Below are 18,661 nucleotides of genomic sequence, written 5' to 3'. Positions count from 1 at the left end.
CAGCAGCAGCAGCAGCAGCAGTAGTAGTAGTAGTAGTAGTAGTAGTAGTATACAGTAGTAGTAGTAGTAGTAGTAGTAGGGATAGTGGTGGTAGTAGTTCCCTGGTTCCTCCTGGATTGTGTTAGAGCAAGACACTGAATACCCAACTGCTCCCGATGGGCATCCTTGTTGTAAAGCGCTTTCGAGAAAGGCTCTATTTGTCACTGCAGTCCATTCACCACTTAGCAGTACTGTTGTTTTTGTAGCATATAGCAGTAGTAACAAGCTTATACCTGGAAGTGATCATTGCAGGCTTTAGAGTTGAAACACTTTGGTTGTAGAGACATTCTTTTCCATTGCGTCTGTTGTGCCCCAAGGCAATTTAGAATGACCCCAATTGAGACCAGAGATATAATCAATGTCACTAAATGATATTGTAAAAAGTTTTTATCCCTTTGAAAAACTTTTTATGCCGCAGGTATCGTTTATGTAATGTCCTCTCGTTCACGCTCGACTTCCCACTGAATTTCAGTTATTCACAATGTGTTTTCTTTTGGAGGACAAGCACAACACATATCCCATATGTCTGTTTTATATGCAGTGTGAAATAGCTATCATTTGAAATATATGCACTACACTCCCTTGCTCTTTTATAACAGTCTTGTTCCTTTGTGTAAACCGTGTGAGGGTATTAACTTTTATGTATAGTCAGTTAATTGCATTGTAACGACTTACAATTGCAGCTAAGTGCCTTTTGCTAAAGGACAGGCTGTCACTCATCCTGGTGTCTCAGTCTGCCAGTGTGCTTATCACATATTCATGATTAGAAACATTAAGTCTCAGCTCACACTGAATAAATTCCTGCCCACAGTCTTACCCCTTAATTGTACCTGCCATAATAGATGACTGAAATTCAGGTGAACTACCACTCTACTTTCTCCTGTAAATAACGTTGACTTGAGTACTACACAATCCGATGTTCTACCCACTCTGTGGTGTCAAAAACAACAGCAACAATACTAATAATCTATAAGTTGATTGTGAGCAGCTTGCTTTACTTAACTGCTTGAACCCCAACATCCTTATTCTGGGGCCACACATTGTCAGCTGAAAATAGAAGATCTACAAGCGTAGCAACCATAGACTGTAAAAAAATATGGACAAAGCGTTCCCCGGGTCTAACATGAACGTAAAATGAAGCCTGTCAGTCCTTGCAATGGAAGTCGCCATCTTTCTAGATCCGTTTTGGTCCAGCTGGCCATTGGCTGGCCCAGACAACGAGGCGGGACTTCCCCCCTTCTTCTCCGTTGGTTTTTATTTTGACTCGAGTGGGAGGGGAATCCCTATCATAGACTGTAACGGTAGCCACGCCCCTCAGAACATACGCGACTTTATGGTCATTTTTTAAATGAATGGGGCCATAATTTTCCAAAAAGAATATTATGACATTAGAAATGAGACTTTAAACTAGTGACTGGAAGAAGAAAGTATTCATGACCATGTTTATTAAGGTAATACAGTCTAGGTGAAGTTGGGCCCAAATACATGGACTTCTATGGGGCTATGGGTTTTTCTGGGTCCAATGACAGCGCCACAACAGGCCATTATATGAACTTTCATTTCCTTAGTGGCTTCACAAAATATCTGTCTGACTGCCCCCCTGGTAGCAACACAACATGTTGTGACTTTGTAGATTGGGCTATTTTCTTATTTAGTGTTGTGCAAAAACAGGAGGGGGCCTAGTACAGGGCCCTGGGGGACTTCAGTCAACTATAAGTATAGGGTTTAATCACATTAAACCTATATAGTTCCCAATTCGGGACAAACATTAGGCAAACATAGCAGATCTACAAGCTCCCAATGAGTTTGGCGATGCTTTGTGAGCTTGTAGATCGACCATTTTTGACGAAGACATTTGGAATGGAAAACAGAAGCGGACCTAATGTAGAGCCCTATAGGTTCTCCCAGACCTAATTTAGAGCCCTATAGGTTATCCCAGACTAATGTGGAGCCCTAGGTTATCCCAGTCAACTAAGTATAAGTGTTAACGCAAAAGAAAATCAAACTGCAATCTCCAGTAGAAGTGTTTTCAGCACTTGTTGAAGTGCTGAAGCCTAGCCACTTGTCAGATGGCTAGAATTTCATTCCAAGTGCCATGTAACTTAAAAGGATTCCTATGCCTGCAGGATAACGCTGCCTATGAATATGTTTAGGTTAACTGTGTAGTGTGTATAGAATGGAAAGCTATTGCAGACGTCCTGTCCCGCGGGACACGGGGTGTCGTATTATCCGATTGATTCATCATTTCTCATTTACACTGCCGCCTGCAGCCCATGTGTTGCACAGCATATACTTATCTATGCAAATCGGTCTAATGAGATGCGCGTGTTGTCAATCGAGCATCTCGTAAAAAGTCAAACTGCCCCACTTTCTTTTCCAAGACAAGAATTCGATACTGTACGTATGAAGCCCTCTGTTAGTGTATAACAATGGATGACAGTGAATCCCCCGCGGCATTTTTCTCTTGGCGTTTTGCCTTCTATGTGACATATTGCAGGGAGTATTCAGTGTTGATTCAGTATTGACATTGAACTATGGATCTGGACACGTGCCATTAGGTAAGGAGTCCCTGGCCTGCGTGGTTTGTTTAACATGAACTCAAAGATTATTCAACAACATAATGGTGTAAGGGCAGAGACCTTAAGTACTGTATCTACATTTCATCTTTTTGTGTGCATGTGTCCTATTTTATACTTCATCGTATGGTAGTGTTGCGCAAAAATAGCAACATTAGCAGCTATAGTACAATCTCACAATGCCATGCGTTTCTTTTGCTATTTTTGAAAAGGTTTGGGACACCAGGTTGGAGTCTGTGTGTGGGTTTTTATACATTTTTAATCAATGATAAGAGCTTGTAATTAAATAATAAGTATATTGGATCGATTGGAACACATCTGAAAAGTAACAGTTTTGGACATACAGGGTTTCTGCCTGACAGTGACATATTGTGACAATTATATATATACAACTGCCTCTAATCCAAGCTAAACACATCCTGAAAGTATTGTCTTAACTGTACATTTAGAGCAAATGTATGGAGATAATCTTGTCTTGTGATGACCTTATACATCCTCATCTTACTTAGTGTTTTGCACACTACAGTGTGTCTGCATACCACAAGAGAACTAAAGCTGGTAACGCGGCCGTTCATCCTGCTAGCCTAACTTGTGCTGAATTTTTCATGGCTCAGAAATCAAAATGTTGACACTGGAGCTAAATGCTTTTGTGAAGAAATGGATTCTGCTGATGCATACTGGTTGCAAATTGTTATAAGCAAGTGCAGTCAAGCCAACAGCGCTATTGTGACAAAGATTTAGCCCCTGCCAAATGGATTTAGGATTGAGGTCTCAGGGTTAAAAAACAAGGTCAATAACATGCGGTAGAGGCACTATGTTTGACAGCACTGGAATAGCAAAGATATGGCAAAAATTAAAGTGTCATAGGAATTTTCAGTGGTCATTTTAGACGACAGAATGTGTTCTATTATATTTGATTGGTAGCTCATCTGAATAATGTTCTCAACTGAGAGATTGTTATACCGATGTAGCTTCCAGTGAGAGAATGTATATTGGATATAGCAGTGGTTCTCAAAGTGGGGTCCTTGAATGTGTTCCAGGGGGGTCCACAGCTAAATGAGGAACAGTTTAACCACTTACATGTAAGCACTATCTGAAAAATAATGAAAATAGTACATCTTTAAGCTCATAATGATGGCTTAAAGATCAGCTTGTTCTTCTCTCCTTTCTTTGTCTGTGACATGCACTCAAAATAGGCACAACTGGTTGAAACTGATTAATTTCACTATACATTTACCTGATGAACTTAGGTAATCCTATGAGAGAATGTACTTGATTGATTGAATAGGTTATTAGACAGAAATGTAAAACAGCAGCAGAGTACAGTCAAACACTTAAAAGGGATAGCACCGAAACAAAAGTCGTTGCGGTCTTGTTTCCATTTAGGCCCTACGCAATCCATTCATAGACTGAAAATGAAAAACAACAACAAAATTCAATATCATCACAGAAAAAAATTAACAGAGTGGAAGAAAAAGGAGAACACCTGTTTAAGGGAGAAGTGATCATTTCCTCTCCCTTGGGCCTGCTGAAAGGTGATCGTCTGGCCTGTTTTAAAAGATGCAAGTGACCTGCATTTGTTGAGGGTCAGGGCATCCCACGCTTGCACCTATAGATTCCTCCGATCGCTCCCTACGTACAGCATAGACACATTCTATATACTTAATCTAATCTAATAACATCATTCTCTTCATCATTACCCTCACTGCTATGCAAAATAAAAGTCTGCGTTCCAGAATGTCACAGGACATGTGACTTGTGGATGTGTGACAATAGCGGATCTGCTCTTTACTGTATGTCGGAGTAGAGTTGGCCTTTGATCAGCAGGCAGCCACGCGTCCCAGCTGTGAGGGCTGATGCCAGATGGCCTGCCCCCCAGACCCCCCACCACCACCACCACCCCTTTCCTTTCCCTCTGTACGGTCACACATAGCAGCCGCTGTCACTCAGCTCACACTGAGAGCGAGAGGGAAAGCATGTTCTGGCTGGTCTTTCTACCGCATGTGAGAGGTGACCATCCCCGGAGAGAGGATGAGATCTTGATTGGCGTGAACACAGGCAACGGCTTCGGGAGGGCGAGGACTGAAGGTGGTCGATGTCGCCCATGCGCACTCTGGCGGGAGTTCTCGTTGTGATGTATGATGATGAATACACCATGAGTCGTTTTAGACAGAGCAGTGATTCCCAACGTTTTTAAACATATGCATAAACCATGGACCGAAATGTGCGAAAGTTACAGACTCATAAGGGCCCATTTGGTTCCTATCAATCATTTAGCCGGGAACCCCTGGAAGACCCCTTGGTGTTCCCAGGGCCAAACACGGAGAACCCCTAGGACAGAGACATTGTATGTCTCCCTTCTGGTGAAGGTTAGTCATCATTAGTTACGGTATTCACTTATTGCTTCACTGTATCTGAGCCAGTTGGTCAATAGTCTTCTCCTATTACCCACAAAAACTGTCCAACTTCATGTGGCTCTCAGACTTCATGCACATGGCCAGTCTATGATGCTTGTCGTCTTCTACAGTATGTCTTATTCCAATTACGGCCATTCACTTCCGTAAGGACGGCCTGGCTCTGAAAGAGGCTATAGCGGAAGACATCATCTGAAGAGATCATCTGTCCATTATCAAGAAAAGTGATTACATTTCAAAACGTGAACATAATCGTCACTGTCGGGCAGAAACCTTGTATGTCCAAAACTTTTACTTTTCAGAAGTAACGGTTTTGGACCACTACCAACGCAAAAGGAGATTCCCTGATGATTGCGAGGCAAAGGACCACTTCAACATTTGTTTGGAGAGTGTAGAAATGATCGACTTAAATGAACACTAGGGATTGTATAGACGAATCCACAGAGGGCTGCCCTGTTCCGTGGATGCAGTGCCCTGTTGGCCAGGTTTAGCTAATCAATGCTGATTACACCTCAGTAATGGCTGCGCCCCGGGCACCCCTCCATGGATTTGTCTGGCTTGGACACAGTAATAATCCTCAGTGTACTGTTCATTTAATCATTTGTAATTCAATACAAATGTAACCATTTATAACTCTGATCAAGAAATAATTTAACCAACACGTTAGTTAAAAGAAAGTAAAAATAACAACAACATTCAGTTACCCTTCCCTGTCGTACGCATAAAAAAGAATCATAGTCTCTAGAGTCTAGACGAATCACTGAAGTCATCACCGTCCTTGCCAATCATTGGGAAAGAATTCTGATCTCATCTACATGATTTAGTTCTCATAACTCTTCGGTTGTTTTCTGGCTATTTAGTTTTCAATGTAGGTTTTGTGTTTATTTTGTTGCACTGCTGGTCTCCATGTAAGCTTGGGTTATTTTGTATTGTTCTTATTTAACGGCTAACATATTCTAAATAGGCCTATAGGCTTCTTCCTTTTCTTGCACAATAGCTTTGTTTCTTTTGGTGTTGATTCTACTTTATATACAATGTGCTAATAAACTAAACTAAAGTAATTGGACCAATGATTACATTAGTACACGATCAGAGTCTAATTTACAGTGAGGAGTGAAGTGTTTGTGTCTGTTAAGGACAACAACGAGGCTTAATGCAGGAGGCAGGTGTAGAAGGACAACAACGAGGCTTAATGCAGGAGGCAGGTGTAGAAGGACAACATCAGGGCTTAATGCAGGAGGCAGGTGTAGAAGGACAACAACAGGGCTTAATGCAGGAGGCAGGTGTAGAAGGACAACAACAGGGCTTAATGCAGGAGGCAGGTGTAGAAGGACAACAACAGGGCTTAATGTAGGAGGCAGGTGTAGAAGGACAACAACAGGGCTTAATGCAGGAGGCAGGTGTAAAAGCTGACATTTCCACGGATGATGCAGGGAGGTGAGAGAGTGAATATCATTAATGATTAATCAGTCCCCCGATGCCTCCCCATGTGTCTGCCACGCCTTGCCAATATACATCATAAACACCCGCTAATTAACTACAAATAAGTGCTTCATAAGCTGTTTGCACCCCATGTTTTCCATAGGCTAAGGGTGACTACTAAAGTGTGCGTGTGCGACTGTGCGTGTGCTTGTGCGTGCGTGCGTGCGTGCGTGCGTGCGTGCGTGCGTGCGTGCGTGCGTGCGTGCGTGCGTTCTTTCTAATTGTGAGTGAGGACAGACAAGCTGTCCTTCAGCGCTCGCAGCCTCTTCAATTCTCACACACAGACAACCTTGGTCCTCTCTGGTTCTCGCCTTCGTCTAATCTCATCTCTCATCTCTGTTCATTCTCTTTCTCTCGCTTCTCCCTCTCCTCTCTCTCACTAGATAGAGATAGATAGATAGATAGATAGATAGATAGATAGATAGATAGATAGATAGATAGATAGATAGATAGATAGATTTCATCCCACAGTGAATAGAATCAAGGAGCATGCATATAGAATGGCTGTCACTCAATCTCTGCTCCAACACCTAGAAGAGTGAGAGCAGATGTCAGGGGCAGCCTCACGAGTATCTGGCTGTCATGTCCCAGAGACGTAACAGATCACGGGGAGGGGGGGCGGGGGGAGTGGGTGCAGGCTTGGGGGACGCTCCTGGGATGTGAACCCATCCCAGACCTCTACCAGTGTTGCTATGCATGCTTATTAGAAGCGACTCTGGGCTTCAAGTTTTGCTTGTAAATGTTGGTGGTTGCGTTTTTTTGGGACCGTCTTGTTGTTTCTAAAGTGTAGTTGCTTATGGGCTTGTTTCCCAAATGTTGTTTAAACCATTGGTTCTCAGATATTTTCATGGCAAGGACCCCCAAATGAATATGCATCCGTCAGCAGACCTCCCATCTGAAAATAGTATGTGCCAGGCCCGAGCAAATCGATACATATACAGCTTTTGTCCCCACACGTCTCAATATTTGCCATTGACAATGAAGGGACAATTTACGTCATATAATGTAGATGAGCAAATCGGCTAACCAATCACATAAATTCAGTCGTTCATGATGATGATGATGTATAATGATAAGAGCGCCCATCACTTCACACGGGTGTGATTTATTCTCTTTATTTTTTACTAGCAGATCTACAAGCTCACCACTTGTCGCATCACACCGCATTGTGAGCTTGTAGATCGTCTATTTCAAAAAGCCCATAGCCTATAGTCGCTTCTTTTGGGCTTGTTTTCATAGACCTGGTTGCTTTTTTCTCTCGCAAAATCTGGCAACACTGCTATCACCACCAGGACTCATTAGGGCAGTGGTTCTCAAAGTGGGGTCCAGACTCCAGAGACCCCCCAGGGGGTCCTTGAGGGGGTTCCAGCAGGTCCCCAGCTAAATGAGTGCATATGGCATCAAAATCGGTTTAACCATGTCGTGCAAGCTCATGTGTTCAGTTGCTTGTAGAGAAAGAAAGAAATGTGGGGAAAGGTTTAAAACCTTTCGACAACACAGATGTATTTGTGTATGTGGTTCCTGGCACAAATCATTTTGGACTTTGTAGCAACAGACTGGAAAGTGCAGGCCAAGCACACGCTAAGCCTAACATTGACTGCAGAGATCCAGTCAGGGTACACGCTAAGCACACGCTAACCACTGACACTGATGGCACATTCTAAGTAACCACACACTAAACCTACCACCGACTCTGCACAGATCAGGACAGTCACTCAGCACATGCCAAGCACATGCTAAGACTACCACTGACTCTGCACATGTCAGGACACTCCAGACACAATAAGCACACGCTAAGCCTATACCATTGTTGGCAGAAATCAGCCTATAAGCTTGTAACCATGTGCCAAGACTGTGCTTGATCAGGACAGTCAGAACACACTAAGCATGCACACGTTATAAGCATACAGTCTGCACGGATCAGCACACGTTATAGAAATGACTCTGCGCCGGTCTGCACAGATCAGCACACGCTATGCCTATGACTGATCCAGCACAGATCAGCACTCGCCACAACACTATAAGCTTTCCGCTGTCTGCAAAGTTCAGTCAGTATGCTAAGCACATGCTAAGGACACGCTAAGCATATACCACTAACTGCAAAGTTGCAGTCATGTACGCTAAGCACATGCTAAGTACACGCTAAGCCTACCACTACCTGCAAAGTTGCAGTCAGTACACTAAGCACATGCTAAGCACACGCTAAGCCTACCACAGCCGGCAGTGATCCCCACAAATTATGACAGCTATACTGTCACTGTGGATTTGACTGGAGTGATTTCCCACGCAGCGCCGCGTGTCCTTACATCAAACTGGTAACAAGGTGCAGTGGTTCTCAACATGAGGGATGTGTGATCCATGTGGATATTGCAATTGGGCCCCAAATAAATGACAAAACTGTAGATTTGAATGATACTGTACTAGGCATATGTAACTAAATGTCATGGTATTCTTGATGCATTGATCCAAGCCAGAACACAATTGATTAATCTGTCTTTGTCTCTATCAATCTTGAAAATGCTACAGATGGGTGGGCCGCAAATGCTGTTGAGATTTTCAAGTGGGCTTACTGGGCCCTGATCCAGAAAAGATTGTGAACCACTGGTCTAGTGTATCTCTGCACAGAGCTGTGTGTGATCATCTGGGTCACAGGAGGAGATAAGAAGTTCAACATCTTGCTCAGCGTGAGAGGTTTAGTAACATCTTCTATAGGGGTGGCCAAAAGGTAGATCGTGACCTACCAGCAGATCACAAAGGCTGTGCCGGTAAGCCACATCAAATGCCCCTAAAAAAATAACAATTACAATTAAAAAATATATTTATAAACTAAAATCACAAAGCTCCTCTAAGGTGACTTGATGGCTTCTATTGGCAATGCTTTGTTTTCAAGAGTGCATGTTGCTCGCAAACGTCGGTATTTCCATTTCAAAGGGCTATTCCAAAGGTAATTTCTTTCAGCAATGGGATAATTTATTTTTCGGTGCAGGGTATCTTGTTGAGCTGGTCATTTTAAAAAGTAGCTTTGAAGTCCCTGGAGCGTACCCCTGGAGCTTATTATTCACTTTTCACCAGCTATTTGCCTATCTGCTGAGGTGCTTAGAACTTAGAAGTTACGATAGCTTTTTAAACCTCTCTCACCTTTCATTTTACCACATGATTCTTTATAATTCAGAAAAGTACATTCAAATAGTTTATTTCTGTATAATTGAACTTCCTCGTGAATGAAATCCTATATACTTAGTTGACCGGGGTCCCACAGGCCTCTACACTTGGTTTACTCCTCTTTTCCCTCTATACCAAATCTCTTCGCCGAAAATAGAAACACACACACAACTGGTGGACCAGCTAGATTGTTCGCCCAGGGACACTATATGGTTAATTTGGTTAACACAAATGACTTTCATTTGAATCCATGCACCCAAGCATACTATCAGCGTTGGAAACACATCTTCTTTTGAAAAGATAATTCTTTACGAGGGTCTGAGGCTGATCCCTGGCCCACCTCCTGCCCTGGCAATGAAGGGCACGGCGTGACATGAACCGTTGGTTCCAGCAAACCACTTCTGACTGCTCCAGAGCTCTGACCTCTGACCTTGGAGAGTAGTGACGTCGTCACGCCACTTGAGGCTCCTTGGAGTCGTGGCCTTGGGGCTTCGTCCATGCGTGCGGTGCTCCCTGCTGGTGCCGCGTCAGGAGAGAAAGAAACATGTCACGGCCTGCCCCCGTTGAATGTGTGAGTGACCACGACGTTGTCTGCTTGTCACATAACACCGTCACAAGGGAGTAAGCCGGGGCGGAGAGTGGGAGGGGACACCGGTGGTGACGTTGCGTTGTTGTTGTTGCGCTGTTTGGCTGGTGGCCTCCCCGCCCCTCCTCCCTCCCTCTCTCCACTCCACCCACCCCCCCCACCCACCCTCACCCTCCCTCTGCAGTAGACGTGCATCGCATTCAGAGCGAGCAGGCAGCAGGTGGAGATGACATCATCTGCACTGCAGCACACTGCAGCACTGGATCTGAACAAAGACATGTCAGCCTGCTGCTAACTACCCTCTCTCCGTCTCTGTCTCTCTGTGTCTCTCTATCCCTCGCTCGCCGCGTGTCTCTCTGTGTCTACCCCTCTCTCTCTCTGTCCTTCCCTCTGCGTACATGTGTACAGTATATGTGTATGTCTCTCTCTCTCTGCGTCTCTCTCCCTCTGTCTTTGTCTCTATCTCTGTGCGTCTCTCTTCCTCTGTCTTTGTCTCTCCCTGTGTGTGTGTGTGTGTGTGTGTGTGTGTGTGTGTGTATGTCTCTGCTCTCTCTCTCTCTCTCTCTCTCTCTCTCTCTCTCTCTCTCTCTCTCTCTCTCTCTCTCTCTCTCTCTCTCTCTCTCTCTCTCTATCTGTCATATCATGTCATTCTCTCTCTCATCTCAGTGACCTCATGGAGCCTAGACAGGCTGTGGGGTCGTGACCTACAATACCAGCAACTTCCACGCCCCCTCCCCCTCTCCTTCCCTGCAGTTCATCATGGTGGCCTGCAGAGGTGAAGGTGGATCCCACCGGGGCGGGGGGAGGGGGGGTGTGATGCAGCATCAAGCGTCTCTTTGTTGGTGCTTGCCTGAGGAGTCTGTCCGCCTGACGGCGGCAGGGCTCGCCACGACAGGAAGCGCAGAGCGTATCATAGGGACGGGAATCCATTATTCATGGTGCGGCGTGCTGTCGCCAAACAGAAGTAATTATCATCCGGTGACATTATGTTTTGTTGCTGAACAATAGTGATGGCTTGACCTAACACCCCCCCCCCCGTCCTTCTTTACACGTCAGCTTGCGGAGAGCACAGCCGTCACATCATCAGCCCTGCGCCACGCCTACAGTTAACAACGTATAACATCATCAGCCCTGCGCCACGCCTACAGTTAACAACGTATAACACCGAGCGTAATGTCGAGCCACTACTGTATACCTATACAGAACCTGCACATTGTTTACTATCACAGTTACAAATGAGTGAATTAATGCTGTGTATCTACCCACCTAATTACCATCTATACAGTACCTATACACACACACACACACACACACACACACACACACACACACACACACACACACACACACACACACACACACACATACACACACGTATACCTGCCTACCTACCTACCTAACAACCTACCTACCTGCCTACCTATACCTACCTGCCTATCTACCTACTGTACCTGCCTTCCTACCTACCTACTGTACCTGCCTTCCTACCTGCCTGCCTATCTACCTACTGCCTCCCTACAGTACCTGCCTATCTACCTGCATACCTACCTACAGTACCTATACCAACCTATCTACCTACCTTCCTAGTATATGCCTGCCTGCCATATCTACCTAGTATCTATCTATCCACCTGCCTGCCTGCCTGCCTACCTACCTACCTAGCTAGACAGTCTGTCTGTCTGTCTGTCTGTCTGTCTGTCTGTCTGTCTGTCTGTCTGTCTGTCTGTCTGTCTGTCTGTCTGTCTGTCTGCCTGCCTGCCTGCCTGCCTGCCTGCCTGCCTGCCTGCCTGCCTATCTGCCTGCCTGCCTATCTGCCTATACCTACCTTCATGCCTACCTACCTAACTACCTACCTGCCTACCAACCTACATGCCTACCTAGTATTACCTACATACATTCCTACCTGTCTACATGCCTACCTACCTGCATACAGTACCTGCCTACATGCCTGCCTACATGCCTACATACCTGCCTGTCTACCTACATGCCTGTCTACCTACCTACCTACCTACCTACATGCCTGTCTACCTACCTACCTACCTACCCACATGCCTACCTACCTACCTGTCTGCCTACCTACATGCCTGTCTACCTACCTACCTACCTACCTACCTACCTAGCTGCATACCTGCCTACCTGCCTACATGCCTACATACCTGCCTGCCTATACCTACATGCCTGTCTACCTACCTATCTACCTACATGCCTACCTAGCTGCATACCTGCCTACCTGCCTACATGGCTATCTACCTACCTACCTACATACCTACCTACCTACCTATATCTACCTACCTACCTATCTACCTACCTACATGCCTACCTAGCTGCATACCTGCCTACCTACCTACATGGCTATCTACCTACCTACCTACATCCTACCTACCTACCTATATCTACCTACCTACCTATCTACCTACCTACATGCCTACCTAGCTGCATACCTGCCTACCTACCTACATGGCTATCTACCTACCTACGTATATGCCTGTCTACCTACCTACAGTACCTGTCACCACAGAGCTTTCTCACGCAACACAACAATGGAGATTTATTAACTCCATATTTCTTCATTGTTTGCCTTTCCTCTCCCCACATTTTGCCGTGCGTGGAGTCCCTCTCCTCCCATTCATCAATAAGCCAATAGCATGCAGGCAGACCGTACACATGCATGCACGTCACACACACGTACACACGCGCACACATACACACACACACACACACACACACACACACACACACACACACACACACACACACACACACACACAGGCATGTTCCTGTCGCCTAGTTACCGCTCGGCAGCAGGTTGCCACAGAAACGGCCTCACAGTGGCTAAATGGGGAATGCTAATGCAGTCTTCTACGTTCCCTGCTGCAGTGGGCTCTCTGTGCCCAGTCCATTGCAATGTCTGTGCGCTCGTGTGCTTGTGCGTGCGTGCGTGTCCGGTGAACTGTTTCTCGTGCACTTCCTAAACGGACCTCCTGAAATGCCGTTTGCACAATGGTTTCACTCTTTCCAACTATTTTACACTCCACTTAATTTTTCAATTATAGACCTCAAGCCATAACATTTTACTTTCCGTGTACAAATTACTCATTTAAAGAGCCAGGCCTAAGAAGCCCCAGACCTAACCCATAAGAACACCGTTTACAGGTCATTACTCTGCTCTGTTCTCACCAGCTCATAAATTATGCAGCAATAATTCAAACTATATTAAAAAAAAACTTTGTGAGTTGCAATTCCCAAAAGCAGCAACTGAAAAAAAACACGATTGATTGACGCCGAGTGCCCGACAGCCTCTCAGCCGGGCCTGTATGCACTCGCACAGAACAAAATACACCTCCATCCATCTTGATGAGTGAGAAGGCTGGCTTTCCAAGGACTACAGACAGGTGCCGGCTGATTGATTCCGTCGGGTCTGCCTGCTCGTACCCTCGTACCACATGAGGCTTGCGAAAGCCGCTGTCCACGGCGGACAGAGGAAGCAGGCCATGGGCCGAGGCAGGAGAGCGCGGCTGTAATGAGCTATACTTAATCAGCAGGAGAGGGCCCTTCATCCGCAGGCTCCGTCCATGGGAGCGCTGCATGTGTGTGAAGGGGTTGGACCCTTTCGACAAGCCTGCGCTCACTGGAACAATCATCCCGTCTTGTATTAGTCTGCCGGGACCGTGTTGATGGAGTGCCGGGGAGAGATGGAGGCAGGAACCATTAGCCGATGACTGATGAGCTTTAAAGGTTATTTGAGTAAAGCCAATTGTTTTGATGAAGTTAATGATTGATGCTATTGTTATCGCCAACGTCCCCGGGAGATTAATAATGATTACGCCCCGATTTTATGTCTGCCAAAAGGTAGAAAATGAGCTCGCCGTCAGGCAGAGGGGGCTGCATGTTGTTCTTAAATGGGTCTTGTCACGTCCCCAAGTCGAGTCACGATGCCTTGAAGCTGCTTAGCGACCTTCGGAACCAGCAGCCCAGTGCAGCTTGAGGGAGCACTCCTCAGGACACACAGGTGGTTTGTGTTGGTCTCTTTTTTGTCACTGTTGGCTGGATGCCACACAGTGGCGTGCATGTGTGCGTGGGTGCGTACATTGTGTACTTTAAGCCACTTAAACCCTACAGTATACTTTGTTGACCGGCGTCCCCCAGGGTTCTATACTTTTTCCCATCACAACAAGACAGGTTGTGATCTTGGAAATCTGCCATTTCAGATCCGCTATTTTCTGCTACATACCTACAACTTGTGCCTGCGAAATGCGAATGCTCGCCTATTTGTGCATGAGTGTGCGTTTGTTTGGCCACACTGACATGTCATCCCCTCTCTTGTTCTCTTCTCTCCAGATAACCAGTTCAGAATGTCCATCCTGGAGCGCTTGGAGCAGATGGAGAGACGGATGGCGGAGATGGCCAGCCACCAGCAGCAGAGCAGCGGAGGCATGGGCGGCTCAGGGGGCGCAGGGGGAGGAGGAGCTGGGGGAGGGGCTGCTGGAGGAGGAGGAGGCAGCCAGTCACAGGTAAAAGGGGAGGTACCAGATGTTGTAGCTCATATCCATAACTCATCAATTTATCAAAAGTGGGTGCTGTGGCAGTGGCACCCTAAAAGTGCCTTGACACTAGTTCAGGGGTGCGTCAGAATACATTTTTTTGGAGTTTATCAAAGTCACTTGCACTTTACTTGGTGCATTCTTTTTCAGTCTGAAGTACACCAAGTCTCTTCACCAAATATAGCAGATATACAAGCTCACAATGCGTATTGTGATCTGAGATCTGCTATATTTGGTGAATGTTCCCCCCAGGATAGGGATGCTGGGGTTTAAGTGGTTAAACGCCAAATATAACAATTATTTTCATTCTATCGTAGTGGAAACTGATATTCTTTCAAGCTTTACTCATGACATGACACGGACCGTTAATATGACACAAGGTGCTATAAAGTAAGGGTGACGTGAATGAAAACAGTTATTTAGAGGGGTGACCTGAGCCAAAAATGTTTGAGAACAACTGTCCTAGTCTTAAATGATGCCAGCCAATCAGAGATCTCTACCTAGTACCTACCGATCGCATTTCAAAATGCAAGGTAGTTGATAGAACGGCTTATATGAAGGACCAACGCTAAATACTTCTGCAATGGAGTTTGTTTGTTTTTAATGATGTACAGTAGTCTCCACCGTGCAGTCTCCACCACATGAACCATAGCATCCCTAGTCATAATCGGCGAACATTCTGTGAAAATATCCAAGAAACATGCAAGCTTATACAAGCCTGTAGAGCGTAGTTGCAATTATATCTGCTATTTTTGGCAGGTGTTCCCGACACAAAGTCTCCATGGTTATCCTGTAGTGTGAGCACCAGGCCATACCAATAAAGTTATTCCAACCTTATCCTTCCAACCTTATCCTTACCATAAAAGGCTGTATAGTAAACAGAGGCAGTGTTTTACAGAATAGTTACTCTACACAGAGAGAATACAGAATGACTCCAGGACAAATCCGTTTCTCTTTTGCTTTTCTCTGTGTGCGTGCAGTGCTTATCGGGTCAGAACCAGGCCAGCAGCTCCTTCGAGAGCCGCGTGGTGGTGGTGTGTGAGAAGATGATGAGTCGGGCCTGCTGGGCCAAGTCCAAACATCTCATCCACTCCAAGACCTTCAGAGGAATGACCCTGCTCCACCTGGCGGCAGGCCAGGGCTACGCCACGCTCATCCAGACTCTCATCAAGTGGCGGTGAGGACGTAATCGATTATACAAAAATAATAGGTCGATATCTGCCCCGATTAATCTGGCCCTATTTTTGTTTGTTTTTGTCAGATAACCCACGAATAGAATGAACCAATATTTTATTATAGAATGTGAATACAAGTGTGGATATATTTTATCTTGGCGTTCAGGCTCTCTCCCTGCTCAGACATAATTAGATAACCATTCGTTCACTGCCAGATTAAATAATTATTATTATATAATCCCCCCTCCAGCACCAAGCATGCTGACAGCATTGACCTGGAGCTGGAGGTGGACCCTCTCAACGTCGACCACTTCTCCTGCACACCTCTGGTAAGTGTAAATGTGGAAACCTACTGTAGTGATCCTCCATCGGCTTCCAATGGTATATCAATGCACTGAATGGGACATTATCACGTTTAATCAGACTATTGAATGGTGACCTACAGTACCAAGATCTAGCTGTCATTGTCCGACGTTGCGTTGGTCACGTTGTCCGACTAGGCGACTACTATACTAACCCTAACCCTAATTCTAACCCTAACTAAATACAAAATTTAGAAACGTTTAGTAACTACTTTAAAGACTAAAACATAATTGCCCAGACTCTTCTTCAACGAAGATGGTGGAAGCAAACATTCTTTGTTCTGTACTTATACAAACAATTGTATGGTACAGAATACCTTAAACCAGAAATCTAACCCTAACCTCAGTCTTAACCGTCCACTAAGTAAACATAAAGCCAAATTGTTGCGCAGTTTCACGTTGTTTTTGTTTCGGTGGCTGTAATTTCACTCCTGCGTTTCCTAGTCGCCTACGTAGGAAGTATGTAGGAAATGTCCATATATTTCTCCATAGTATATCGGTTGATGAAGATTCGAAGCGGGTGGATTCTCAACCTTTTTAATCCCAGGCAACCCATTTTGACATGCATTAGGCCAGGGGTTCTCAACTCAATTATTTTGGGGGGCGTTTTGCAACGCGAGACATGGCCAAAGCATTTCCGGGGGTCCCCAGCCAAAAACGTTGAGAACCCCTGCATTAGGCCATGGACCCTCATTTGATAAAGGTTTTATGTCTACTTACAGTGCAGACCCTTAATTATAATCTAAGTGGTTGAGTCTTATTATAATTATGGTATCTGAATCGAATGAAGTTACGAAGCTATAATAAACTTGTTGCAGTAGGCACGAGTCAGAGCAAGACAGAAAGGCGTTGGGGTGGTGCAGTGGTGCAGTGGTAAAGTAACTGCCCACCACCACGGATGTTGGTTCAAATCCAACATGTTGCATCGGTCTTTGTCGTGCATCTACACGAACACATTTGGCCTGTGTTCGCTGTTCGGGGGAAGGAAGCCGGGAGGGGGATAATTATCACTGCATGTAGTCCTATGGGCTGGGGCGGCACCTGTCAGCAGGGAGGAGTAGGACGAAGGCTCTACGTCCTCACTGGGAGGTGAGTCGGTAGGATACAATAAATGCGTGTGGGGAGGAAACAATTGACATTTGGCATACCGACTAAATTGGGGAGAAAAGGTTTTTTTTTTTTAAAGCCGCAAGCCGAACGAATAGAACTTTTCTGTTGATCTGCTGGCTGACCTCTGACCTCGCTGCTGCCTCTTTCAACAGATGTGGGCATGTGCGCTGGGTCACCTGGAGGCGGCGGTCGTCCTGTACAAATGGGACCGCCGTGCACTGGCCATCCCCGACTCCCTGGGCCGCATGCCCCTCTCCATCGCCCGGTCCCGCGGCCACACCAAGCTGGCCGAGTGTCTGGAGCAGCTGCAGAGGGAAGAGCAGCAGACCCCCGTCCCTCTGCCGCCCGCCAGCCGCATGTCCTTCTCCCCTGCCCCCGACGCCACCGCCACAGACAACTGGATGGTCCAGTGGGCCAATGACAGCGTAGTCGCAGCCAGCGGGAAGAAAGGTGGCTCTGCCTCCACCACCACCTCCACCACCTCCACCAGCGCCAGCAACCTCAACCCAGGTCAGTGGACAAAGCTTTTGTCTGTCTTGCGTTCGTGCGTGCGTGCGTGCGTGCGTGCGTGCGTGCGTGCGTGCGTGCGTGCGTGCGTGCGTGCGCGCGTGCGTGCGTGCGGCTAACTATTAAGCAGTTACAGGTAGTGAAATTGAAAGCGATGAAACCAAAAAGCAGGCAAAACTGGAACACTATAAAAATCAATCATAATTCAATATCCGTGGAGTTCTCTCTCCTGATCATTTTTGTTATTATACATTGTGTAACATTTCTTATTTATGTATTAAGTAGCGGAAGTGGATTAATGGACAGCAAGGCAGTCATTATCGATGAATAAACCTCTTCAGGATGACTCAAGACCACTCCACTCCGAGGACATATTTCTCAATCATTACCACCTCGCTGTTCATTATCGCTTATTATAAGTGAGTGTAAGAGTGAAAGATGAGTCACATTTTAGTGAAAGCTTCCTGGAGAAATCAAACCAACAGTGACTTCTACCCGCATGTCATTGTCTTACTCTTTTATAGCATTTAAGTGGGCACAGGGGGCACCAATTATGGTCACAATGGATGACACATGGGTTACACCAGCTTAACTCTTACAGCCACTATCAACCCTGGGGTCCATATTTATAGGCAAAAGTAGTCTGAAATGTTTTTTTTTTTACTCTAAAACTCACAAAGCAATGCAACGAATTGCATCATTCGTAC

At 45.8% G+C, this 18,661-nt stretch overlaps 1 protein-coding gene across 1 annotated transcript in view; it reads left to right on the top strand.

Moving 5' to 3' along the window:
* Window positions 1-18,661, top strand: part of camta1a (calmodulin binding transcription activator 1a) — a gene marked incomplete at both ends in the record, with an annotated part of 412,052 nt that overhangs the window by 379,230 nt on the left and 14,161 nt on the right. The window contains 4 exons of the mRNA XM_080762953.1: window positions 14,598-14,782; window positions 15,802-15,977; window positions 16,226-16,304; window positions 17,600-17,957. Coding sequence (XP_080619079.1) covers window positions 14,598-14,782; window positions 15,802-15,977; window positions 16,226-16,304; window positions 17,600-17,957 — 798 coding nt within the window. The remainder of the gene's footprint in view (window positions 1-14,597; window positions 14,783-15,801; window positions 15,978-16,225; window positions 16,305-17,599; window positions 17,958-18,661) is intronic.

This window comes from Protomyctophum bolini (genome assembly GCF_963924005.1).
Source record: "Protomyctophum bolini genome assembly, chromosome: 5".
NCBI classification, from domain to species: domain Eukaryota; kingdom Metazoa; phylum Chordata; class Actinopteri; order Myctophiformes; family Myctophidae; genus Protomyctophum; species Protomyctophum bolini.
The sequence above is the reverse complement of the archived record's forward strand: the minus strand, read 5'-3'. Positions and strand labels throughout refer to the sequence as shown.